The sequence below is a fragment of the Bos grunniens genome, chromosome 9 (genome assembly GCF_055505025.1).
Source record: "Bos grunniens cultivar Pamir isolate PY7600 chromosome 9, Bosgru_T2T1.0, whole genome shotgun sequence".
Lineage (NCBI taxonomy): Eukaryota > Metazoa > Chordata > Mammalia > Artiodactyla > Bovidae > Bos > Bos grunniens.
In genome coordinates, this window is record NC_141173.1 from 104,919,798 (window position 1) to 104,945,139 (window position 25,342).

Sequence of the window (25,342 nt, forward strand, 5' to 3'; positions counted from 1 at the left end):
CGACCTAGCGTACAACCGCTGCGCCGCCCACAGCACCAACGGGTACGCATGCGGAAGCCGAGCGAGTCGTGACCCCGACCTCGGAAGCACAGCGCGGTTTCCGAGGCAACGGGCGCTGAGCCGGAGCCGGCGCCGCCACGCGCTCTCAGGCGCCTGCGCGTGGCGCTCCCGGCGCATCCCTGCCGGCCGCGCAGGCCCCGCCCTCTCCTGGGCGGGGCGGTCTCGCGACGGGAAGCGGAAGTGCGCACCGCTGCTGAGGGCCGAGGGCGGCGTGGGCGCGTCTCCGGTGTCCTGGCGCGTCTCTAGGTAGGGCTGGGCCTGCGGGGCTATCGCCTCGGTGCTGAGGATGCACTCGCGATTCGGCGCCGTCGCGGTCCCTGAGCCGCGTCTCCCTGACCGCTCGACCCCACAGCTGTGCGCCCTGCCTGTTCCCCCTGGCGCCACCCTGGCCCGACCCCTCTCTGGAAAGAGGCGTGTGGTTTCGGGTCCCCGGTGACCCTGTCTGTTGTCTCTCGGGGAGGCGTCCTCTGACCTCTGCACGTGCGTCTCCGAACTTGAGCGCCTTCCCCCAGTCACCCATCAGTCCTGAGCTGGGGCTCCAGTACCCGGCAAGCACCATGCCCTTGGGGGAAGAATGGCGGGTGGGATGATGCGTAGGTGGCTGAGAACATGGTTTGTCCTAGACGGCCAAGGAGGGGACAGAAACCTCTGTACTGGAGGGGGGATTCTAGCTGAGTTTCGAATAAGTACAAATTGAGAGGTGCTGTGGGCAAGAGGCCATTCATTATTGCAGCAGGAACGGTGCTTACCACATGTAGGTTTGAGACAGTTGGACATATTCTGGAAAATATAGGTTGATTAGAGTTGGGGTTGGCAGGAAGCTTGAGAGAATTGTGCTCACTCAGTCCTGTCTGACTGTGATTTTATGGACTATAGCCTGCCAGGTTCCTCTGTCCATGGGATATTCCCGGCAGCCAGGCTCCTCTATCCGTGGGATTTTTTCCGCAAGAAGACTGGAGTGGGTTGCTATTTTCTCCTCCAGGGGATCAAACCCATGTCTCTTGAGTCTCCTGAATTGCAGGAGGATTGTTTATCACTAAGCCACCAGGGAAGCCCCTTTGGGAGAACTAGGAACAACGAGATGTGATCAAATAAGTGATCAGATCTTAGTATTAAAAGAGTCATCTGACAGGTGTACTGGTGGTGGTCCGGGATGACTATGTGTGATAAGATGGCATTTGCAGTCATTTAGGGAAGAGAAGTTTTAGGACTGAAAATTTGGAAATGGTAGTGGGGAGAACTTGGAAGTGAGTTTGATGTGGGGAAAAGTGAGGTGGTATTTCAAGTGACTTCCACATTTTTGACTTGAGCACTTGAGACAATTCAGAGAATGGGAGGCAGGTCTGCAGCGTCAGGCTCCTCACCTCTCACCTCCCAAATGTATTATGCTCTGTGAGTCCTCGGTGTCTAGTGTGACCCTTGTGCTTTGTGCTCTGTTGCTGTTGTTTCTGAACCATGGCCTCCCAGCATCATGTGCTGTCTGACCTGCGCATGTTTGGACCTTGCTGTTGGGAGCTACCCCCTGCCCCACCACAGCTTCACACATTCTTTGTGTATTGATTTCCCCAGCATCTGCCATCTCTCAGGTCACTGGAGTGGCTTTCTCCCAACCTGGCCATTCCTCACTCTCAGAAATCTAGCAGTGCCTTCCTTAGTATGTTGTGTTCATGTAAAGCAGTGAGACCTCCTTGGTTGTGTCACACTGCTCATTGCCACACGTACTGCTTTCTGACTACCTTACCTCCCAGTTTCTTTGTGTAACTCCTAACTACTCAGCCTTCCAGACACAGAGATATCTAATCACTTCTGGCCGATGGATTTCTCACCTGAGAAATGAGAAGACCGAAGTAGGTGATGGCTGCGGTCACCTTCAGTTGTTACTATTCTGAGGTTCTGTCTACTCCCCGAGCCTGAATCAGTGGCATTCATGGGGCAGATTTTACTGTAAAGCTAATAAAGTTCAGACTTCAGAGTCCTCACTTTCATGGGCCCCTTCCAAGGCACTAGGAAGGGCCTCAGTGGTTTTTAGTTTATAATTGTGTGTGTGTTTTAAAGAAGGGCCTCAAATTATTAAGTTTCAGCCCCCCACAGTGCTTGGATCCCTTTAGTTACCTCCTATTGTCTTGGTTTTATGTTCCTTTACTTTCCCTTCCCCACCTCCCATTCCTCCTTGTGTGTGCTTCTTACTGAGGCTTGGAGAGAAGCCACTAGTCATAGCAAACACCCTTTTCCAGCAACACAAGAGACGTGGTGATGTCCACACATGGACGATTACAAAATTGGATTATATTCTTTGCACCCAAAGATGGAGAAGCTCTATACAGTCAGCAAAAACAAGGCTGGGAGCTGACTGTGGCTCAGATCATAAGTTTCTTATTGCAAAGTTCAGGCTTAAATTGAAGAAAGTAGGGAAAACTACTAGGCCATTCAGGTATGACCTAAATCAAATCCCTTACGATTATACAGTGGAAGTAACAAGTAGATTCAAGGGATTAGACCTGATGGATAAGAATGCCTGAAGAACAATGTACGGAGTTTTGTAACATTGTACACAAGGCGGTGATCACACCATCCTCAAGAAAAAGAAATGGAAAAAGGCAAATGGTTGTCTGAGGAGGCCTTACACGTAGCTGAGAAAAGAAAAGAAGTGAAAGGCAAAGGAGAAAAGGAAAGATATATTAATCCGAATGCAGAGTTCCAAAGACTAGGGAGCACAGATAAAGTGTTCCTAAGTGATCAATGCAAAGAAATAGATGAAAACAATAGAATGGAAAAGACTAGAGATCTCTTCAAGAAACCTAGAGATATCAAGGGAGCATTTCATGCAAAGATGGTCACAATAAAGGACAGAAACGGACCAAACAAAAGCAAAAGATATTAAGAAAAGGTGGCAAGAATCCACAGAAGAACTATACAAAAAAGATCTTAATGACCCAGATAACCACAATGGTGTGATCACTCATCTAGAGCCAGACATCCTGGAGTGTGAAGTCAAGTGGGCCTTAGGAAACATCACTACAAACAAATGTAATGGAGGTGATGGAATTCCAGCTGAACTATTTCACATCCTAAAAGATGATGCTGTGAAAGGGCTGCACTCAATATGCCAGCAAATTTGGAAAACTCAGCAGTGGTCACAGGACTGAAAAAGGTCAGTTTTCATTCCAGTCCCAAAGAAGTGAATGAAAGTCACTCAATCGTGTCCAACTGTTTGTGACCCCATAGACTATACAGTCCATGGAATTCTCCAGGCCAGAATACTGGAGTGGGTAACCTTTCCCTTCTCCAGTGTATCTTCCCAACCCAGGAATTGAAACCAAGTCTCCTGCATTGCAGGTGGATTCTTTACCAGCTGAGCTTAAAGGGAAGCCCCAAAGAAAGGCAGTGTGAAAGAATATTCAGACTCCTGCACAATTGCACTCATCTCTCATGCTAGCAAAGTAATGATCAAAATTCTCCAAGCTAGGCTTCATCAGTACATGAACCAAGAACTTCCAGATGTTCAAGCTGGATTTAGAAAAGGCAGAGGAACCAGAGATCTAATCGCCAACATTTGTTGGATCATAGAAAAAGCAAGAGAATTCCAGAAAAAACATCTGCTTCATTGACTATGCTAAAACATTTGATGGTGTGGATCACAAAAAAACTGTTGAAAATTCTTAGATGGGAATACCAGACCACCTTACCTGCCTCCTAGGAAACCTGTATGCAGGTCAAGAAGCAACAGTTAGAACTGGACATGGAACAGCAGACTGGTTCCAAATTGGGCAAGGAGTATGTCAAGGCTGTAATTGTCAGCCTGCTTATTTAACTTATATGCAGAGTACATTATGGAAAATGCCAGGCTGGATGAAGCACAAGCTGGAATCAAGATTGCTGGGAGAAATACTAATAACCTCAGATATGTAGGTGACACCACCCTTATGGCAGAAAGCTAGAGGAATTAAAGAGCCTCTTGATGCAAGTGAAACAGGAGAGTGAAAAAGCTGGTTTAAAACTCAACACTCAAAAAACTAAGATCATGGCATCTGGTCCCTTCATGTCCTGGCAAATAGATAGGGAAACAATGGAAACAGTGGTAGATTTTATTTTCTTGGGCTCCCAAATCACTGCAGATGGTGACTGCAACCATGAAATTAAAAAATGCTTGCTCCTTTGAAGGAAAAGTATTACAAGCCTAGACGGTGTATTAAAAAGTGAAGACATTGCCAAAGAAATCTGTATAGTCAAAGCTATGGTTTTTCCAGAAGTCATGTATGGATATGAAAGTTGGACTGTAAAGAAAGCTGAACACCACCTTTGAAGAATTGATATTTTCAAACTGTGGTGTTTGGCAAGACTCTTGAGAGGCCTTTGGATTACATGGAGATCAAACCATTCAACCCTGAAGGAAATCAGTTCTGAATATTTATTGGAAGGACTGAAGCTGAAACTCCAGTACTTTGGCTGCTGCTGCTAAGTTGCTTCAGTTGCGTCCGACTCTGCGTGATCCCATAGATGGCAGCCCACCAGCCTCCCGTCCCTGGGATTCTCCAGGCAAGAACACCAGAGTGGGTTGCCGTTTCCTTCTCCAATGTGTGAAAGTGAAAAGTGAAAGTGAAGTCACTTAGTTGTGTCTGACTCTTCGAGACCCCATGGACTGCAGCCTACCAGGCTCTCCTATGGGACCCTCCAGGCAAGAGTACTGGAGTGGGGTGCCATTGCCTTCTCCGATACTTCGGCTACCTGATGTAAAGAGCAAACTCATTTAGAAAAGATCCTGATGCTGGGAAAGATTTAAAGCAATAAAAGGGAGAGGCAGAGGGTGAGATGAATTGATAGCATCACTGACTCAATGAACATGAATTTGAGCAAACTCCCGTAAATAGTGAAGGACAGCATGCTATAGTCCATGGGGTGGCAAAGAGTCAGACATGACTTAGCAACTGAATAATGCCAAAAAGAAAATGTGAATGAGTGGGGCTGATCACATTCCTGTTGTAACATGGCTTTAGTTTGCTCTTGCACTATCTCACATGCTAGTAAAGTAATGCTCAAAATTCTCCAAGCCAGGCTTCAGCAATACATGAACTGTGAACTTCCTGATGTTCAAGCTGGTTTTAGAAAAGGCAGAGGAACCAGAGATCAAACTGCCAACATCCGCTGGATCATGGAAAAAGCAAGAGAGTTCCAGAAAAACATCTATTTCTGCTTTATTGAATATGCCAAAGCCTTTGACTGTGTGGATCACAATAAACTGTGGAAAATTCTGAAAGAGATGGGAATACCAGACCACCTGACCTGCCTCTTGAGAAATGTGTATGCAGGTCAGGAAGCAACAGTTAGAACTGGACATGGAACAACAGACTGGTTCCAAATAGGAAAAGGAGAACGCCAAGGCTGTATATTGTCACCCTGCTTATTTAACTTATATGAAGAGTACATCATGAGAAACGCTGGACTGGAAGAAACACAAGCTGGAATCAAGATTGCCAGGAGAAATATCAATAACCTCAGATATGCAGATGACACCACCCTTATGACAGAAAGTGAAGAGGAACTAAAAAGCCTCTGGATGAAAGTGAAAGTGGAGAGTGAAAAAGTTGGCTTAAAGCTCAGCATTCAGAAGACGAAGATCATGGCATCCGGTCCCATCGCTTCACGGGAAATAGATGGGGAAACAGTGTCAGACTTTATTTTTTGGGGCTCCGAAATCACTGCAGATGGTGACTGCAGCCATGAAATTAAAAGACTCTTGCTCCTTGGAAGGAAAGTTATGACCAACCTAGATAGCATATTCAAAAGCAGAGACATTACTTTGCCAACAAAGGTCCATCTAGTCAAGGCTGTGGTTTTTTCCTGTGGTCATGTATGGATGTGAGAGTTGAACAGTGAAGAAGGCTGAGCACCGTAGAATTGATGCTTTTGAACTGTGGTGTTGGAGAAGACTCTTGAGAGTCCCTTGGACTGCAGGGTGATCCAGCCAGTCCATTCTGAAGGAGATCAGGTTCCTAGGATTTCTTTGGAAGGAATGATGCTAAAGCTGAAACTCCAATACTTTGGCCACCTCATGCGAAGAGTTGACTCATTGGAAAAGACTGATGCTGGGGGGGATTGGGGGCAGGAGGAGAAGGGGACGACAGAGGATGAGATGGCTGGATGGCATCACCGACTCGATGGACGTGACTCTGGGTGAACTCCGGGAGTTGGTGATGGACAGGGAGGCCTGGCGTGCTGCGATACATGGGGTTGTGAAGAGTCGGACATGACTGAGCAACTGAACTGAACTGAACTGACGAAGAACCGAGGTCAGAGATTGACAGCTGAGCTCAGGAGGCAGAACATTTGCAACAATATGTGTATTTGATTTGCTTCATTGCTGCTGCCTTGCCACCTCCTTCAAGAAAAGGTTGAAAGTAAGGGAAGTCCACTTCAATTCAGTTCAGTTCAGTCGCTCAGTCATGTCCGACTCTGCGACCCCATGAGTCACAGCACGCCAGGCCTCCCTGTCCATCACCAACTCCCGGAGTTCACCCAGACTCACGTCCAATGAGTCGGTGATGCCATCCAGCCATCTCATCCTCTGTCGTCCCCTTCTCCTCCTGCCCCCAATCTCTCCAAGCATCAGAGTCTTTTCCAATGAGTTAACTCTTCGCATGAGGTGGCCAAAGTATTGGAGTTTCAGCTTTAGCATCATTCCTTCCAAATAACATCCAGGGCTGATCTCCTTTAGAATGGACTGGCTGGATCTCCTTGCAGTCCAAGGGACTCTCAAGAGTCTTCTCCAACACCATAGTTCAAAAGCATCAATTCTTCGGCGCTCAGCTTTCTTTACAGTCCAACTCTCACATCCGTACATGACCACAGGAAAAACCATAGCCTTGACTAGATGGACCTTTGTTGGCAAAGTAATGTCTCTGCTTTTGAATATGCTATCTAGGTTGGTCATAACTTTCCTTCCAAGGAGTAAACCTCTTTTAATTTCATGGCTGCAGTCACCATCTGCAGTGAAGTCCACTTAATGAAGATCATAAAAGGAGCTCTTACCTCCACTGAAATTAGGATCACACACTGGGAATTCACTCAGAGAAATTAATTTCATCTTAATTAGTTTGAAAGTGAGGCATCCTTATACTATCAGTTACTTTTATAGAGGAACAAGTGGGAATAACTTTTACATTTTCATTTGTTTTTATAAGTAAATTTCTATTTCTTTGTAAGGTGTTCTGTTGGAAAAGTTTTCAGAGAATTAAAACATGTTACTTAAGGTTTAAATTATGTGGATCAGATCAGATCAGATCAGTCAGTCGTGTCCGACTCTTTGAGACCCCATGAATCACAGCACGCCAGGCCTCCCTGTCCATCACCAACTCCTGGAGTTCACTCAGACTCATGTCCATCGAGTCGGTGATGCCATCCAGCCATCTCATCCTCTGTCGTCCCCTTCTCCTCCTGCCCCCAATCCCTCCCAGCATCAGAGTCTTTTCCAATGAGTCAACTCTTCGCATGAGGTGGCCAAAGTACTGGAGCTTCAGCTTTAGCATCATTCCTTCCAAAGAAATCCCAGGGCTGATCTCCTTGCAGTCCAAGGGACTCTCAAGAGTCTCCTCCAGCACCACAGTTCAAAAGCATCAATTCTTCGGCGCTCAGCCTTCTTCACTGTTCAACTCTCACATCCATACATGACCACAGGAAAAACCATAACCTTGACTAGATGAACCTTTGTTGGCAAAGTGATGTCTCTGCTTTTGAATATGCTATCTAGGTTGGTCATAACTTTCCTTCCAAGGAGTAAGCGTCTTTTAATTTCATGGCTGCAGTCACCATCTACTAAAGGATTTTATAGTACTAGTTTAAAATCCGCCAAACTGAGAGGTAAACCGTCGTCTTACTTGAGCAAATGAAGTCAGTGGTGTACAAAGAGTGATTTCTTTTCAGTCAGCCAGTAAGTCAGGGCCATTACTAGCTGAAAAGCCCAGTCCTCCACACCCTTTTCCTTATAAACAAGTTTTAGCCAAGGAGTCCGTTGATGTCAGCTCTTATTGTGGAATACCTGCTCTTAAACACACACCTGCCCAGCTGCACGCCCACGTGCACACTGGGCTCTGGAAGGTACACAGCAGTGATGGATGCTCTCCATGTCAGTACTTTAGCTCGGATAATTAGCCCAGTACAGATTCATGTAAGTTACTTTAAGTCATGAGTGGTAAAGTGGTTGGCCGTCAGGACAAGGGGATACTAGCTTGAACAGCAGAGTTTTCTGGATAATTTAATTTTGGATTTTTTCTCATTAGGGAGAAAAATCTCACATTTAGAATGGAAGTCTGTCTAAAATAAAGGATTTGTCTGCTTTCTTAAAAAAATTTTTTTTTGCCACACTATGTTCTGAAGGAGATCAGTCCTGGGATTTCTTTGGAAGGAATGATGCTAAAGCTGAAACTCCAGTACTTTGGCCACCTCATGCGAAGAGTTGACTCATTGGAAAAGACTCTGATGCTGGGAGGGATTGGGGGCAGGAGGAGAAGGGGACGACAGAGGATGAGATGGCTGGATGGCATCACCGACTCGTTGGACGTGAGTCTGAGTGAACTCCGGGAGTTGGTGATGGACAGGGAGGCCTGGCGTGCTGCGATTCATGGAGTCGCAAAGAGTTGGACACGACTGAGCGACTGATCTGATCTGATCTGATGTAGCTTATGAGATTTTAGTTCCCGAAACAGTGACTGAACCTGGGTCCCCTGCATTGGAATTGCAGTCTTCACCACTGAGCCATCATTCCCTGCTTTCTTAATAGAAGGTGCTAACTGTGATAGGAATTTTCCCTAATCCCTGTGATATGACCTCAAGTAAACATTGTAAACACACCGTGTTAATGATGAGAATAGTGTTCGGGCTTGTTAAGGCGCATGCGCCGGTTTTCCCTGCTGTGTATGTGGCGTTTTTCTGTCCCCTGGGTTTCCTGGGTCCACTGTCAGAGGTTCTGACCCTTGTCAGCATGGGCACGCCTGTCTCGTGCCCTTTCCATTACTGTGGACTTTGAGCTAATTGTTAGAATTATGCAGAAGAGTGATTCACAGATGATAATTCAGAGCCCGAGAAGTCTCTTATGAATAAATTACTTCAGTTTTACTTATGAATTTTGAAACTTACATTGGAGTCTTATTCTGAATTCTGGATCAATGAGGCATAAGTTTTTATAGGTGGCAGGCATTTCCCTTTTCTGCGTTTATTGACCTGTAAGGCGCTTTGTAAAGCTGCAGTCAGGTAGCCTCTTGGTGTCCCTACAGTCCCACTGGTCCGTTAGGCCCCCTGGGGCTGGGAGCACCTCCAGAAAGGAGCGCTGTAGCTATGCGCACCCCAGGGCTGGCTCTGCCAGTGGTGGTCTTCCCTGCGGGCCCAGCCGCCACCAGATCTCTGAAGTGTGCTGTTCGGGGTGGGCAGCCCCTCGTGAGAGGAGCTGGCTGTGCTGTTACTGTCTATGACCTCAGCAGGTTACTCAGTGCACACTGCTGACTGCCCCTGGCCGCCAGCTCTTCCTGCCTTCTTTGCTGGCATGCAGGCCTCGCTGTGGAGCCTGAACAAAACCACACAGTGCACCAGTGGGGCTGGAGGGGGCGTCCACTGTGGGCACCGGTTCAGTGTACGGCCTGGTGCGTTCGGACATGTCTGCACACACCCAGGTCTGCTTCTTTCCTGACAGACCCTGAGCCTTTGCTCCTTTCAAGGTGCACGTCTTACAAGTCTGTCTTGTTCGTTGCTGTGTCCGCAGCTGCGGGACCTCATGCCTTCGGTGTACTGGGGGGAAGGGGCTACAGAGGCTCTCTTTAGCCTCTTTGTCTTGCAATACGACACAGGGCTTTGCATCCCTCCAGAGCTGGAGTTCTTCCCGGCAAGAGAGGGCTTTGGATGTCTCGCCTGCCTCCATCCCTCTTCCACAGCACAGGCAAGGCAGTGCTTCCAAAATACACTTGCTGAAGAGCTTTACACGACACCTGCTTCCCCTCAGAACCCAGTGTGCATGCGTGTGTGGGTGTGGAAGCCGCTGTCACAGCAGCCTCCTACCACATCTGTCCATACTCTTCCCTCCAGCAGAGGCTCTGCCAGGCCCAGGGGTTTGGGTTTTTTTTGTCCCCCATTTTCTGTGTTGAAGAATACATTTATAATATGCTACATAAAGTTGCAGGTTAAAGTACGTAATAGAACAGATATTTTAAGCACCTTAGAAACATGGATTTAATATAAAAAGACACCCTAGGATCTAAATAAAGGCATCCCTGTCACTCCTGCCTCGTGCCTCCCGCCCGCCTGCCCTCACGCTCCCTCTGGCTGTGCCGCCCGCCCCGTCTGCCTTTGTCAGGACCCTTGGCACGCCCTTCGTCAGGTGGACGCCCTTCCTCAGGTGCATCCCCTTTCCTCAGGTGCATCCCCTTCCTTAGTGGCATCCCTTTCCTCAGGTGGCATCCTGTTCGTCAGGTGTATCCCCTTCCTCAGGTGCATCCCCTTCCCCAGGTGCATCCCTTCCCCAGGTGCATCCCTTCCTCAGGTGGCCCTTGCGGATCCCAGGATGGGTTGTGTCTTCCTGCTGAGCATCTCACGCTGTCTGCTTTTGTCTGTCTGGAAGTGATGCCCCGTGACGACCGCTTGCTGGGGCTTTTCCTGCCAGCGTGTAAGCTGCCGAAGGCAGGGCCCTGTCTGTCTTGGTTGGCTCACGTCTGCTGGAGTGGCGATAAGGGTGCTGGCTTGGCCCATGGTTCTGCGTCCTGTGTGGGGCCTCTGCCGCGGAGACCCGCCTGGGAGCCGCCGCCCAGGGCTGCCCTGAGGCTGCGCTCGTGAATTCTGGTGAACCCTGAGCAGCTGCCGTGTCTTGTCTGGCCTGGGACACATTTTCATCTCTGAAATTTCAGTCCTTTTTCTTAAACCCTGCTGTGTAGTAAGGGTCCCTGTAAGTTCCTCTTTTTAGCTGGGGCTCTCGGGGAGAAGAGGAGAGAGTGGACCTCAGACCCTCCACTTCAAGCTCTGGGGGCCTCATGAGGGGGCGCGGGCTCAGGCGGCAGGCTCCCGCTGAGAGCAGTTACCCAAGACTCAGACATGAAGCTAGGGCAAAGGAGGACTGTGCATTCTTCCCCGAATCCTAGGCCATTTCCAAGAGTTACATCTTAGATAATTCAGTTTTCTAAGAGAATGTCCATCTCTCTTTTAATTTGCTGTCTACTCTTGATGCAGCCCAAATATGATGATACATGTTAATTTGTAGATTTTTGTCTTGTAGAGACTCTATTTTTGTCTGATACAGATCTATCAAGAGGTTATGGTTTTATTTTATTTATTTTTTGGTGGTCAAAATAAATTTTAATGTAAAAACTGACATAAAATATAGAAATATGTATGTAGAGGAGAAAACAAAATCCAGTTATATTCTATTTTTAAGGGACGTGTGACAATGAAAACACTACTATACATAAAATAGGCAACTAATGAGAACCTACTGTATAGCATAGGGAACTCTACTTAATACTCAATGCTCCTTAGCTTTGTAATTGTTTGGTATATCTATTCCAATCCCTTGGGTTTGAATCCCATTGAGAGGTTATGGTTTTATATCTGTAGAATATTAATCTAATCTGTCTCCAGCTTTAAAAAGCTCAACTTAGCCAGCCGGCTCTTCAGATATGTTCGTGACCAGCTTCCTGTCTTACAGTCTCCCTCACCGATTGGCCTTTGCACAGGTGTTGTCTCTTCACCTTTGACTGTTATGCCTTGAACCTCTGGGTGTACCTCACGCAGCCACAACTGCTGGTACTGGTTGTCCTGCAAACACTGTTCTGTGGGGTGTTTGCCCTGGGCTGTCGTGGGTCTGTGGGGGGTGTGCTGTGGGCTGTCAGTGCTCCATGGGGGTGTGCCCGGGGCTGTCCATGGTCCATGGGTGTGTGCCCGGGGCTGTCATGGGTCCATGAGGAGTGTGCCGGGGCTGTCATGAATCCATGGGGAGTGTGCCGGGGCTGTCGTGGGTCCATGGAGGTGTGCCTGGGGCTGTATGTGGTCCTTGGGTATGTGCCCAGAGCTGTCATGGGTCCGTGGGAAGTGTGCCAGGGCTGTCATGGGTCGATGGGGTGTGTGCCCGGGGCTGTAGTGGATCTGTGGGGAGTGTGCCCGGGGCTGTCTGTGGTCCATGGGATGTGTGCCCGGGGCTGTCGTGGGTCCGTGGGGTGTGTGCCCGGGGCTGTCGTGGGGCCGTGGGGTGTGTGCCTGGGGCTGTCGTGGGTCCGTGGGGAGTGTGCCCGGGGCTGTTGTGGGTCTGTGGGGAGTGTGCCCGGGGCTGTCGTGGGGCCGCGGGGTGTGTGCCTGGGGCTGTTCATGGTCCATGGGGGCGTGCCCAGGGCTGTCGTGGGCCCACTGTCCTGTGTTCTGAGTGACCTCCGTGCATCACTTTTGATCGCTCAGTGGCAGGTAGGGGTGTGTGTGTTTTTTGCTGAGGCCTGCCTCTCCATTTCTCTGTGTTGTCAGTAGAAAGATGGTAAATAAAGGAGTTTCTGGGTTTCTCGCATCTTCTCTCCAGGCCTCAGTTACTCGTCACCCCAGACTTCGGGACTGAGCTGGATGTGACCGAGGAGGCTTCCCCGTGGTCCGCCTTTGCAGCCCCTGCCCCGCCCCGCCTGTGCACCTGTGAGGCTCCTTCCTAAACTCTCCTGCCCTGACGCCTTCTCTCCAAGTCAGACTCTGGCTTGTAGTCTTGCTTTGCCTACAGCTGAGTCTGTAAACTTGTTGGTTCCTGGTTTCTCTTTATATCCCTGCCCTGTGATGCCTTCATCTGTCTACTCCCTCACAGATGCTTGCCAGGCCTCACGTACCTGACTCTGCTGGGTGTTAGGGATCTGATGGGGTGACACCTGCCCCGAGGCCCACAGTGATGGGCGGGATCCCCAGATTCTCCTTTGGGAAGTAAGACTCCTCCCTGATGAGAATAACTTTTGTTTTATTTCCAAACAGTAGTTATCTAGGTAATGGCAGTTTCCTGTATAATTTGCAGGTAGAATAAGTAAAACTTTATATATGTGTATGTGTGTGTATATATGTAATTTTACAATGTGTGTTTTATATATTTATATATATTTGCAGTCATCTCAAAAACTACCTTTAAAGAATGTAAATCCTTAGTATATGCTTTTAGAAATAAAAAAAACAGAAGAAAGTTATTGAACAGGTAATATTGACATATTCTCTTTTTAAGCATTTCTTTTCACACCACACACTGCATTGATGGCAGGTTAACCCTGCATTCATGCTTTGGGGACCTGAAATGCCAGAAGGCATCCTCTAATGTCCCAAGTTCCCAAATCTTTACCGATCCAAAATTTTCTTTGTAAATACCATGTAAATTTCTTTGTAAATTTACCATTCTTTGTAAATTCCTGAGGTAATTTGTGATTCAAACTGTGAGAAATTGGCAGTGTAAAATACAGGAAAAACCAGTACCTGTTTAAAAAAATAGTGAGCTTTTTACTACTGAAGTAAGCAAGGAAGAAAATCATTTGAATGAAATCCAAGCAGAGGCAGAACCCAACTTCTTGCAAAATAAAGAGGAGAGTGTTTCAAGAAACTCCGTGTTGTCACTTGCAGTTTTAGTAGAAAAATGCTTGAAACAAAAATGTCTTTTTACTAGTCAGGGAAAGCAGCCAAGGCAAACGAGGCAGGGCTGCCGGACAAATGGCCGAGTCTGTGGGTGGGAGAGGCGGCCGCCTGGAGCCTGCCCACCTGCGCGCCTCCTTGCGGGCTTGGCGGCCGGGTCCTCAGGCCCCACATGGCCGAGGAAGAAGCCGGTCTCCTTTCACAGCAGAGAAAGAGTCAGACTCCCGCTGGGTGAGCTCTGCCTTGGGTCCTCTCATCATCTACAAACCTTTCCTTTTTTTTAAAAAAAATTCCATTTTGGTTTTGTCCAGTCTGACAGCCCTTCTTTGTGTTCTGAAACATACCGCCTTCCCGCCAGGCCCAGCGGCCTGCCTGGGAGTGACCTTGTGGTTGAGGGGGTTGCTCTGTGAAGTCCGTCTTCTGCATCAGAAACATGCATAGCTGCCCAGGCCAGTCCAGTGCCCCAGGAGGCTGCAGTGCTTGGGCGTGTGGGCCCATCATGTCTGAGCTTCTGGGACGGCCTCACTCAGTCTCAGCTCCAGTGTGCTGTTTGTGTCCACTCGGCTTTTAGGTATTCTTTATTATGGTTTTGTAGTCACTAAGTCGTGTCCGACTCTTTGTGACCCCGTGGACTATAGTCTGCCAGTCTCCTCTGTCCATGGTATTCTCCAGACAAGAATACTGGAGTGGGTTGCCATTTCCATCTCTAGGGTGTCTTCCTGATCCAGGGATCGAACCCATGTCTCCTGCATTGGCAGGCAGATTCTTTACTGCTGAGCCACCAGTGAAAAGTTCAGTCATGGCCGACTCTTTGCGACGCTGTGGACTGTAGCCCACCATGCTGCTCTGTCCATGGATTTCTCCAGGCAAGGCAAGAATACTGGAGTGGTTAGCCATTCCCCTCTCCAGAGGATCTTCCCAACCCGAGGCTTGAACCCATGTCTTCTATATTGCAGGTGGATTCTTTACTGTCTGAGGCACCAGGGAAGCCCTATGTTTATTATTAGTAGCAATTAAGTAGATAGTTTTAAATTCTGTTAGAGGCCACTGTCCGTTAACAGGTGTACATTCTTAGAAGGGAATCCACAAGGGGGCCTTTTCCCAGCCTAGTAATTTGCTTATCATTCCTTCATTTGTGAAATAGGGCTTATAATTTTTATCTACCAGGGTGGTTTTGAAGAGTGGAGACGTGTGTTTTGAGTGCCCAGTGCTGTCTGGCAGGCGGTGGGCAGGAGCTGGTTCTGCTCTGTGGGGGCAGCTGGGGTGGCTGCCCTCAGCCCCTGGCCTGAGAGAGGGCCATTTCCTCTCTGCTGTTGTTTGCATGATAAGGATTCTTTTGTTTTGTTTTATCAGAGGACATGAAGCCTTGATGAGAAGAATAGGCTGTTGAGATAAAAGATGTCTGACCACAGATGGGTGTCTTTTACGATGTGCAGGGACATCATACTCATATAAAGGACTGTGCTTAAATATTTTTTTTTCCAGATTGTGAATTCTAACTCTTCGAACTATTTTGTGTATTTTTACGTTTTAGAACAGATGGTTTTTCATCTAAAGTCAATCAGTGATCATCTCAAATGTTGAGGATACTTGGCCTAGAGAATTTTCACATAGTCTTTTTAACACCTTTATTGAGATATATTGATGTGCGGGAATCTTCGAGCCTGTGTTCACCTGTGAAATTGCCCCACAGCCAAGGTAGTGAACATGTCTGTCACTTTGCCTCTGCAGCGTCAGCACCCCCTCCTGCCCCACCACAGACGACCCCAGGGCTCTGGGCCCTGCAGCAGCTCAGGCGGCTAGGCGTTGACAGCGGCATGCATGCCTTGGTCCAGCTTCTTTCACTCAGCAAAATTATTTTGAGAAACATCAGTGTTGAATGTATCAGTTTTACATTTTAAGTTTTCAAAATTAACTTCTATTTGCACTCCTAGATGGGAAGCATTACTTCTTTGAAACTATTAACCTGTTGTCAAACTTTGTTGAGAGATCTCTTGAATAACAGTCATAGTGAAAATCTTGAGAGAGCCCTGCCCTGCACTGTCCTGGTCAAAGCCCGACTCAGCACCTCACTCGGGCCCAGCCCCGTGGGTGTGTGCGAGAAGGGCACTCGGGCTCCTGAGGGCATGGCATGCCCTTTGTTATGATGGGGACAGAGGGAATGTGAAACTTGGACTGTTTGCTTGGAGAGGCGCCATGTGTCTGATGGTGACACCATATTTACTCATTTCTTTTCCTTTTTAGATCCTTCCCAGGAGTTCCATTATGGGTGTGAGAGGTTTGCATGGGTTTGTGGCAAGTAGCTGCCCACATGTATGTACGGTAGTAAACTTCAAGGAGCTGGCAGAGCGCCACCGGAGCCAGCACCCCGGAGGGACGCCCACCATTGTGGTCGACGCCATGTGCTGCCTCAGGTACTGGTACACACCGGAGTCCTGGGTCTGCGGCGGACAGTGGCGGGAATACTACTCTTCTTTGCGAGAATTCGTGAGGACTTTCACCGCTGTCGGCATCAAGCTGATCTTCTTCTTCGACGGCATGGTGGAGCAGTCCAAGAGAGGCGAGTGGGTGAAGCGCAGACTCAAGAATAACAGGGAGATAGCCAAGATCTTCCACTACATCAAGTCCCGCAGGGAGCAGCCGGGCAGGAACATGTTCTTCACCCCCTCGGGGCTGGCCATATTTACGCGGTTTGCTTTGAAGGCCCTGGGTCAGGAAACTCTGTGCTCGTTACAGGAGGCCGACTATGAGGTGGCCTCCTATGGCTTCCAGAACAACTGTCTTGGGATTCTTGGAGAAGACACTGACTACTTAATCTATGACACCTGTCCCTATTTTTCCATCAGCGAGCTCTCCCTGGACAGTCTGGACACCGTCATGCTCTGCCGGGAGAAGCTCTGTCAGAGCCTCGGGCTCCACCTGGCCGACCTGCCTCTGCTGGCCTGCCTGCTTGGCAATGACGTCATCCCAGAAGGCATGTTCGAGAGCTTTCGGTACAAATGCTTGACTTCCTATGCCTCTGTGAGAGAGAGCTGTGACAGAAAAGGTAACGTTATCTTAGCTGTAGCAGACCACATATCTAAAGTTCTTCGGTTGCATCAAGGTGAGAAAAAGCTGGAAGAGATGCTACCTTTGGGACCAAACAAAGCTCTTTTTTATAAAGGAGTAGCGTCGTATCTTTTGCCAGGACAGAAATCTCCATGGTTTATCCAAAAACCTGAAGATGTAGTAACTTTGGACAAGCAGGTACTATCCATGAGTTCAGATCCTGAATCTAAGCAAGAGTTTCCCATGTGTATGGACTCTGAATCCAAGCAGAAATTACCTGTGGGTACAGACCCTGAATTTAACCTAGAAGCACCCATGTGTACAAACACTGAAGTTAAACAAGAAGACCCTGTAAATGTGGGGCCTGAAGCCAAGCATCAAGTAACTGTGGTTTTGGATCCTGAAATCTTAAAGGTAGGTGGACATGCCCACCCGAATGTAATATGTCATGATTGAAAATGTACCCAGTGAATATCTATTGACTGCCTGCAGTGGTTAAGACACAGTGGGGGCCACAGAGCTGAACCCTTGAGTTTAGCTAGGAGCTTCACAATACATGTGAAAACCTGCGTTGTGAGCTCTGTCTCGTGTTGTTCCATGGCTGTTACAGAGTGCTAGGGATTTGAAAGAGAGTCATCACTGTGGGTTAAGGACAGAGAGAAGTCCCCAGAGGAGTAGTTACAACTGGAGCCAGGCCTTCCTGGGCCCGAGGTTGCTGTGAACAGGCAAAGATGGGACCTGTGCTCTCAGCAGAGCCCTGGGACAAGTAGCTGAGGCCTGGGGTGTGAAGGGCTAAGTAAGGAGAAGATAATTGGGAAGGACAGACGCAGCCAGATGGTGGATATTCCTGCATGCCACCCTAGGGATTTGAATGTAGTCCGTAAAATGATACAGAGCCTTGATAGTTTTGAAGGAGGGCCACTGTTCATGAACTGCCTGTTCCGTGTAGGTTAGTTGCAGTGTAGCTATTATCTCATTGAAACCTCTCGTTATCCTTGGGTTACAGAGGAGTTGCGTGTGGACACTAATGCCCTGAGGCATCTCAGCAAGCACAGAGCTAATTAGGACTTTACTCACAGCTTTTCATTGTTCTTGCATTGAGTCACCATCTTTCCAAGTTAAAAACCTGGGAACATCTCTCCCATATTTCATCAACAGTCTCTCTTAAGTCTTGTTACTTTGATCTGTTCAGTGGCTCTTACCACCCTGGGCTCTCACCACCCTGTGTGGATGACTGTAGATGTCTGAGAACTCTTCCTAAACAGACTTTGGCCCCTTGCAGCCCCTTTGTCATGCTGCACGCAGAAATAAAGCCCTGATTTGCATTTGCTAGCTCTTCGGAGGGAAGCGGTGACCTGCACAGAGAGGGCCGCTGTCCCGGCTGCTGCCTGCTGCTCCAGCCGTACCTGCCCCTCCTGCCTGCCCCTCTCCCGGATGGCCCTCCGGCCCCTCCGCTGGTCGGTGCCTGCTGGGTTTCCCCATCACACCCAGAGAGGCCGCCCACCCTGTGTGAGAGACCGATGTTTGCCGCAGGTGCCTCCGGAATGTCCTCTCTGGTTCAGTCTTTCCTTCCAGACCAGGTGATCCTGTGAGGGCCTGGCCGTGTTGGTTCTTGTCCTGCCCTGCCGCGGTCTCAGGGAGCGTCCTCTACCTCTTCTGTCTCTACGCTCTCTGTCAGTGACTTCTCCCCTCCGTCCTGCACAGCTGCAAGGAGTCTTCCCTCTCTCTGTCACATGCCTTGTAGCAGAGGGGGTAGCTTCTTATTGTAGGAAATTATAGTGAGAGGTAGAATATGGTACATGTTTCAAGAGAGTTATAGGTGAAAAAGTATTAAGAAATTTATTCTACCTGGAAACATTCTTAACTGCTTTTTAGAGGGAAAAGAATGTGAGTGGACATTGGAGGAGGGTTGGAGGCGGACCTGCACGTGGAGGTCCCGACGAGCAGTGGGAGGTGGGTGGAACGTGTCAGCTTGGAGACAGGCGGGCCTCAGCGCAGCCCGAGGAGAAAGGTGAGCAGAGGCAGGACAGGGAGCCCAGTCTGCGCTTGGCTTCCATGCTCAGTGTGGTTGCGTCGCTGGCTCTTCAGTGACACGCCTCTGCGTAGTTGTTCCTGGTTCTCGGCCGTTCCTCACTGTCTCCACTAACAGCTCTTGCTGGCCGCCCTGGTCTCCCGCTCACGTGAGGCCGTGGGTGTGCAAAGGCTAAAGGACATGTCTGCAGTGGTCACACAGCTAGTTCTTGTAGACCCCGAGTTTGAGCCCAAGCCTTCCATGCTTCACAAGATCGCACCCACCTTCCCTGGGTGGGGGAAGTCTGAAAGTCCATTGGCACTGGGAGAGGGACGCGCTGTGGTCAGAAGTTGGGAAGCGGGGGAACAGAAGAGTCTGAAAGGGAGCCGCCCTGCTCGGAGTCTCATTAGAGAGTTGGGCGGTATCTGCGTTTTGTCCAGCCCAGGACTCAGAGAAGTCCCCTGCCACACCTCCAGCACCATTCCAGGCCCTCTCTGCTTGCTTCTGTTTCGCTCTGGTTCCTGCTGGTCCCCAGCTCTCACTTCCGTCTGTGTGCCTCGCACCTGTCAGTCTGGGCTCCTCCTCATGCACCCTGGCTGTGTTCGCTGTGCCTGACCCATACCCACTGGGTGTGGTGGCCTGGCATCTCACCCCGTTTATTCCAAGGGGAGTCCAGGAAAGTTAGGTCCAGCCACAGAGGGCAAGCATGTGTGTGCTGAGAGAGTTAAGGACTTAGTTCTTAGCCTCTTTTAGGAGGCATGGGATAGCAAGCGGGGGTGTGGTGAGATCAGATACTTGTTTTCTGAAACACAGCAGGGAATGGACCGGTGTGTCTATGAGCTGGAATTAGGGAAATGGAACTTGAGTACAAGAAGCAACTCAGGCAATGTTTCAGAAGAGAATCCTGCTGTGCAGGTGAAGCTCCTGTGCTCAGGCTGGTGGGATGGGGTTGGCCTGAGCCAAACAGAAGGTAGGCTTCACGGGGACCATCTGATGCTTAAAATGTGTGTTCTACATGTAGTGGAGACCCTCGAGGTAGAAGCAGTGATGCCCTGAGGGGTGAAGGGCATCCGAGGGGGAGGAGGGGGAGGTAAGAGTAAGCTGACAAGGGCCCGGGAGGCAGGTTCAAGGGTAAGAAGGAAGGCGGGTCTGCCCGATGCCGCAGCGGCCATGGATGGGGCTCGGAGGTTGTCAGGATTGGCATGTGGGAGGATAGGGGGGCCTACAGAGCTGTGGTCACCCATGGGCTTGGTGGGGGTCAGATGACAGAAATTTGGTGGCAGTTTGGAAGCAAAAAAGGCAGAAGCTGGGGATGGGGTTGCTTTTTGTGGAAGTCTGGTAGAAGGAGCCCAGCAGAGTCTCCTGGGCCTGTGGGGCGGTGGGGGTGGGGGGAGGACAGAGTGTGTCCTGAGTCAGTGGCACTTGGACTTCTTGAGCTTAGAGGCCGCTTTGAAAATAATTTGGAAGTTTCTTAAATTCCCCTTAAAAAGTATTTTTCAGTATCATCTTCCAGCACTGACAATAGATAACCAGAATTCAAACGTGCATTTTGGTGACATGTAGTCACCCTAGAAGTCCTTTGGTGCCAAGTAGCTGAATGTAGCAATTGCCTGGGTGCATGCACACAACCATTGCTGTTTCCTCCAGCAATTGGATAAACTGAATTCTTGCTTTAGAATTTTCAGATTAGGTGAATATGTTAAAGTTTTTCCAAGTGTGGAATACTATATCTGCAGTAAGGGCAGAGATAAAAGATGCTGAGGTGGTGAGCTAGTTAATGAATTAATATTATAATTGTAGAAAACTTCTCTGAAAACCCTGTGTACACCCAGAAAAGAATGTTACATCTCAACTCTGTACAGTTGCCAAAATTGGAGGTTTTCTGATAGAATGAATATATAATTTGTTATAACTTTATAGATAAATTTGTCAAAATTCTAACTCTTGAAATAAAAAAAGAGGAAGAAATGTAAGAAGGTATAGGAAAATACATTAGAGGGTTCAGTTCAGTTCAGTTCAGTTGCTCAGTTGTGTCTGACTCTTTGCGACCCCATGAATTACAGGCCTCCCTGTCCATCACCAACTCCCGGAGTTCACTCAGACTCATGTCCATTGAGTCAGTGATGCCATCCAGCCATCTCATCCTCTGTTGTCCCCTTCTCCTTCTGTCCCCAATCCTTCCCAGCATCAGAGTCTTTTCCAATGAGTGTATTGTACCTTAAAAGAATCATAAAATATCTAACCATATTGTTTCTGATAGATTCTGTATCAAAAGGGGCATTATAGAGAAATATGTTACTTCTAATGATCTTTCATTGGTTAGAGCATCAAGTAATAACTCTTTTGGGATCCTTGCTGACTTTAAAGCTGCTAGCTTGTCTGCCATCCCGATTTAAAGAAGCATTTAGCCATGAAATAGACCCTGGAGTATGTCCAGCCAGAGAGCAGTCGTGGCCGCCTGTTGGCCATGCACTATTTGCCAGCCTCTGTATTAGCTCATTTAATCCTCATGGATAGTTCTCTGAGGACAGCACCTTTGTTAAACCTATTCTACATGTGAAGGAAGCAGGCACTGAAGGTATTAAGACTCAAGTCACTGGAGTGAATGGGCCTGAGCGAGCGCGTCACATGCGTCAGTAGCAGGACACTGATGCACAGAGGTTCTGATGCTCCAGGCTGTAGTCAGAGCGCATTTTACATGCCATCGGGGGTCAGTTCAGTTCAGTTGAGTCAGGCCTCCCTGTCCATCACCATCTCCCGGGGTTCACCCAGACTCACGTCCATTGAGTCAGTGATGCCATCCAGCCATCTCATCCTCTGTCGTCCCCTTCTCCTCCTGCCCCCAGTCCCTCCCAGCATCAGAGTCTTTTCCAATGAGTCAACTCTTTGCATGAGGTGGCCAAAGTACTGGAGTTTCAGCTTTAGCATCATTCCTTCCAAAGAAATCCCAGGGCTGATCTCCTTCAGAATGGACTGGTTGGATCTCCTTGCAGTCCAAGGGACTCTCAAGAGTCTTCTCCAACACCACAGTTCAAGAGCATCAATTCTTTGGCATTCAGCCTTCTTCACGGTCCAACTCTCACATCCATACATGACCACAGGAAAAACCATAGCCTTGACTAGATGGACCTTTGTTGGCAAAGTAATGTCTCTGCTTTTGAATATGCTGTCTAGGTTGGTCATAACTTTCCTTCCAAGGAGTAAGCATCTTTTAATTTCATGGCTGCAGTCACCATTTCATGTTTCCACAAAGAACACTCTCACCACTGCAGGATTACTCTTCACATTAAAGCCACCCTACCACTGATGGCATGTAAAATGCGCTGTAACAACCTGCAGGATTACTCTTCACAGTGCATTTTACATGCCATCAGGGGTAGGGTGGCTTTAAATTGTGAAGAGTAATCCTGCAGTGGTGAGAGTGTTCTTTGTGGAAACATGAAACCTGTATGTTGGTTATTACAGGCCATCTGATCTCAACTCCTCATTGAGTGGGAGCGTGGCATCTGTTTACATCATCCATCTCATCACTTCCCAATGGTGACACTGCACTGCATTCAGAGCAGAAGGAAGCACGTCCTCAGGCAGTTTCTGCTCAGTAAAACAGTACTGAACAGGTGAATGAGAGTGATGCAGTTTCTAATCCCAAAGAATTTATGGTTTAATAGGAGAGATGAGGCAAGGTAACAAGTGGACGGTAAATGCGAGTTGAGCCCCTCACGTCGGGGAGGTGAGTTCTTATTCACAGAGGATGGCAGGGTTCTGGAGAGATGACAGAACCCTGAGGTTCTAGGGAGGTTCGGGGGAACCTCACGGGGCAGAGACAGAAGTGGCTTTTGGGAAGGGCTGAAAGAGGTCAGTTTCTATCATGGAAGTTGGGCTCCAGAGTGTCCACAAGGGGTGCACAGGAGGAGATGGAGGTCTTCAGGGCCTCTTCAACTCAGGCTGAAGAGTCTGGTAGTCGGCCTGAGTGCAGTGATTGGGCCTCTGTTTCTAGGAAGACAGTGTCACTGGGGTGAAGAGTGGGTTGGAGAGCCTGGAGAGGGGCGGCTGGACCCCTGGGCAGCCCCTGTCCCTGTCGGGTGGACAGGATGTTGAGTGACGGCAGAGGTAAGTCCCAAGTCTGGTTGGTGGGTGGAAATTGGAGGAGGAGCTGGAAGCACAGAGGCCAGCTTGACGTCCTGAGTTTGAGTGACATTTACTCTACCTCTGAGCCCTAGAAGGCCTTGGATTTCCTGCTGAAGGTCATGGTATTGTTTTCAAGGAGAAACAAGTTGCATTTAATTGTTGGGCAGGTCGCCAGAGCACAGCATGTCCAGGCAGAGAGCTACCTGGTGTACAGCGTGATGAGCAGCGGCGAGGTGGAGTGCAGCAACAGCTTGGAGGACGCCACGGACCAGGCCCTGCCCAGCCAGGCCTTCGTCTACCGCCCCGTGCGGCAGCGCGTCTACTCCCTTCTGCTGGGGGGCGGCGGCGGTGAGTTGTGGTCTCCAGGGGCCATGCACCTGGAGCTGGTTCTGAGAACTGGCCGGATGGAATGAGTGCATGCTTTCAGGACTCAGGATTTGCTTCTCTGTAAAGTCTGGAATGGAAAATGCCACTCGCATCTGCACAGGATTAAGGGTAAATGCATGGGATGTCTGTTTATCTGATTAGCAAGCAGTTGACCAGAGTTCATTGAAAGAGAAGTGCATTGTTTCTGTTGTAAAGCAGTTGTATTTTTATTCCTTAGAAGGATTTAAGAAATTTAAAAAATTTGGAAACTCTTTCCTCCTATAGAAGTGTAGTGTAGGGTGTGTCTGTTATTAGAAGACAGTTTTGTGTGATTATGGTATGTCTTCTTTCTATTCTTTTACTTTTAAACTATTCTTAATAGTTGGAGCATTTCTCTTTTAAGCAGCATGTCAGTCTTGCAGTCTCTGTCTTTTAGCTGGATTGTCTGGGCTGTTTACGTTCGCTGTGCCGCTGGCTGGCGTGGCCAGGCTCGCTGTGCCGCTGGCTGGCGTGGCCGGGCTCGCTGTGCCGCTGGCTGGCGTGGCCGGGCTCGCTGTGCCGGCTGGTGTGGCCGGGCTCGCTGTGCCGGCTGGTGTGGCCGGGCTCACTGTGCCGCTGGCTGGCGTGGCTGGGCTCGCTGTGCCAGCTGGCGTGGCCGGGCTCGCTGTGCCAGCTGGTGTGGCCGGGCTCGCTGTGCCGCTGGCTGGCGTGGCCGGGTTTATGTCTTCATTGTGCTCTTTGCTCTGTCCTCTTTTCCCTATTTTCCCCTTTTCTGACTTCTTTTGGAGTAGTTGAATAATTATTAGTATTTTGCTTTATATTGGTTTACTGTTGGACTTGAATTATTAGATTTACTTGTTTTTATGTGTTTGTTTTTTTAGCAGTTGCTCTAGGGTTTATAATGTATGTCTTTAACTTGTCGGAATTTGACTTCAGTATTATACCATGTAAGGCATACTGTAAAAACCTTACAACAGTGTACTTCATTTCCCCCTTCATTTTTGCTATTCAGTATATTTTAAAGATTTTATTTTGAAATAATTAAATACTCAAGGGAGTTGCAAAAAATAGCATATAGGATTTCATGTACCCTTTATAAAATGACATTGTATATAATAAAGTATAATATCAAAGCCAGGAACTTGACATTAATACAATAATACTATGAAGCAGACTATAGATGTTACTCACTTCTCAGCATTTTTTACCCCCATTTGTTTGTGTATGTGTATAATTCTGTGCAGTATTGTCCATACAAGATACAGGCGTGGATATGCTGATATCCATATACAGATACGGATGTATTCTCCATACAGGATACAGGCGTGGATATGCTGATATCCATATACAGATGTGCATGTGTTATCCATACAAGATACAGGCGTGTTCCATGGCCACAGGGGCTCTCCATCTGCTGCCTCTTCATAGCCACCTTCTGTCCCTGTCCCCTGGTGAACAGCGGTCAGTCCTCCAACTCAACCCTCTGGTCATTTGAGAATGTCACGTAAGTGGAAACATGGTGGTAGTAGCCTTTTGAGATCATGCACATGTTTTAAGCGTAAACACATGATTCTTATTTTTACTTTAAGCTGTTGGCAGACATTTTTGTGAAGGACCAGGTGATAAACATTTTAGGCTTTGAGGGCTCCACAGTCAGTAACAGCTAATGAGCTTTGTTGAGGCAGGTGCCCTAGACACAAATCCAGAAGGGCATGTTGTGCCATTGAAGCTTTGTCTAGTTTTCCCATGTCACACAGTTTGAATTGTATGTCATTGGTCTGTGTCACAGAATATTCTTCTTTCAATAATTTTCTAATCATTTAAAGCAGTATGAAAAGCATTATTAGCTTTCAGACTGAATAAAGGCAAGCCAGCCAGATTTGGCCTGTGAGCTGTGCTTTTGGTTGTTTTGGAAAGGAGTTAATTGGTGAGTCGATGTCTGCCGTGTGTGCCATTTCTGGTGCTCTTTACTGCAGAAATATAATTCTTCTGGAGGTAGAAGTTTAGATACTTCTTGTCTGGCCCTTTGAGGGTGTCATTCTCTTGTCTCTAGCTTGTGTTTCTCCTGAGATGACCGTGGTCCTTCTGACTGTTGGGTCCGCAGGTTGTGAGTGTTTCTCTGGC

General features: G+C 48.4%; 1 protein-coding gene across 10 annotated transcripts in view; it reads left to right on the top strand.

The window, feature by feature from the left end:
* Positions 1-246: 246 nt before the first annotated feature.
* Positions 247-25,342, top strand: part of FAM120B (family with sequence similarity 120 member B) — a 95,723-nt gene continuing 70,627 nt past the window's right edge. For 6 of the 10 annotated variants that reach the window (XM_086318804.1, XM_086318800.1, XM_086318802.1 and 3 more), the window contains exons 1-3: positions 247-306; positions 15,910-17,127; positions 23,020-23,200. In XM_086318804.1, coding sequence (XP_086174930.1) covers positions 15,931-17,127; positions 23,020-23,200 — 1,378 coding nt within the window. In that variant the 5' untranslated portion in view covers positions 247-306; positions 15,910-15,930. Of the gene's footprint in view, positions 307-10,574; positions 10,706-15,909; positions 17,128-23,019; positions 23,201-24,534; positions 24,723-25,342 lie in introns of those variants that run through there. The other 4 variants (XR_015133499.1, XM_086318801.1, XM_086318808.1 and 1 more) reach the window with 4 other exon arrangements.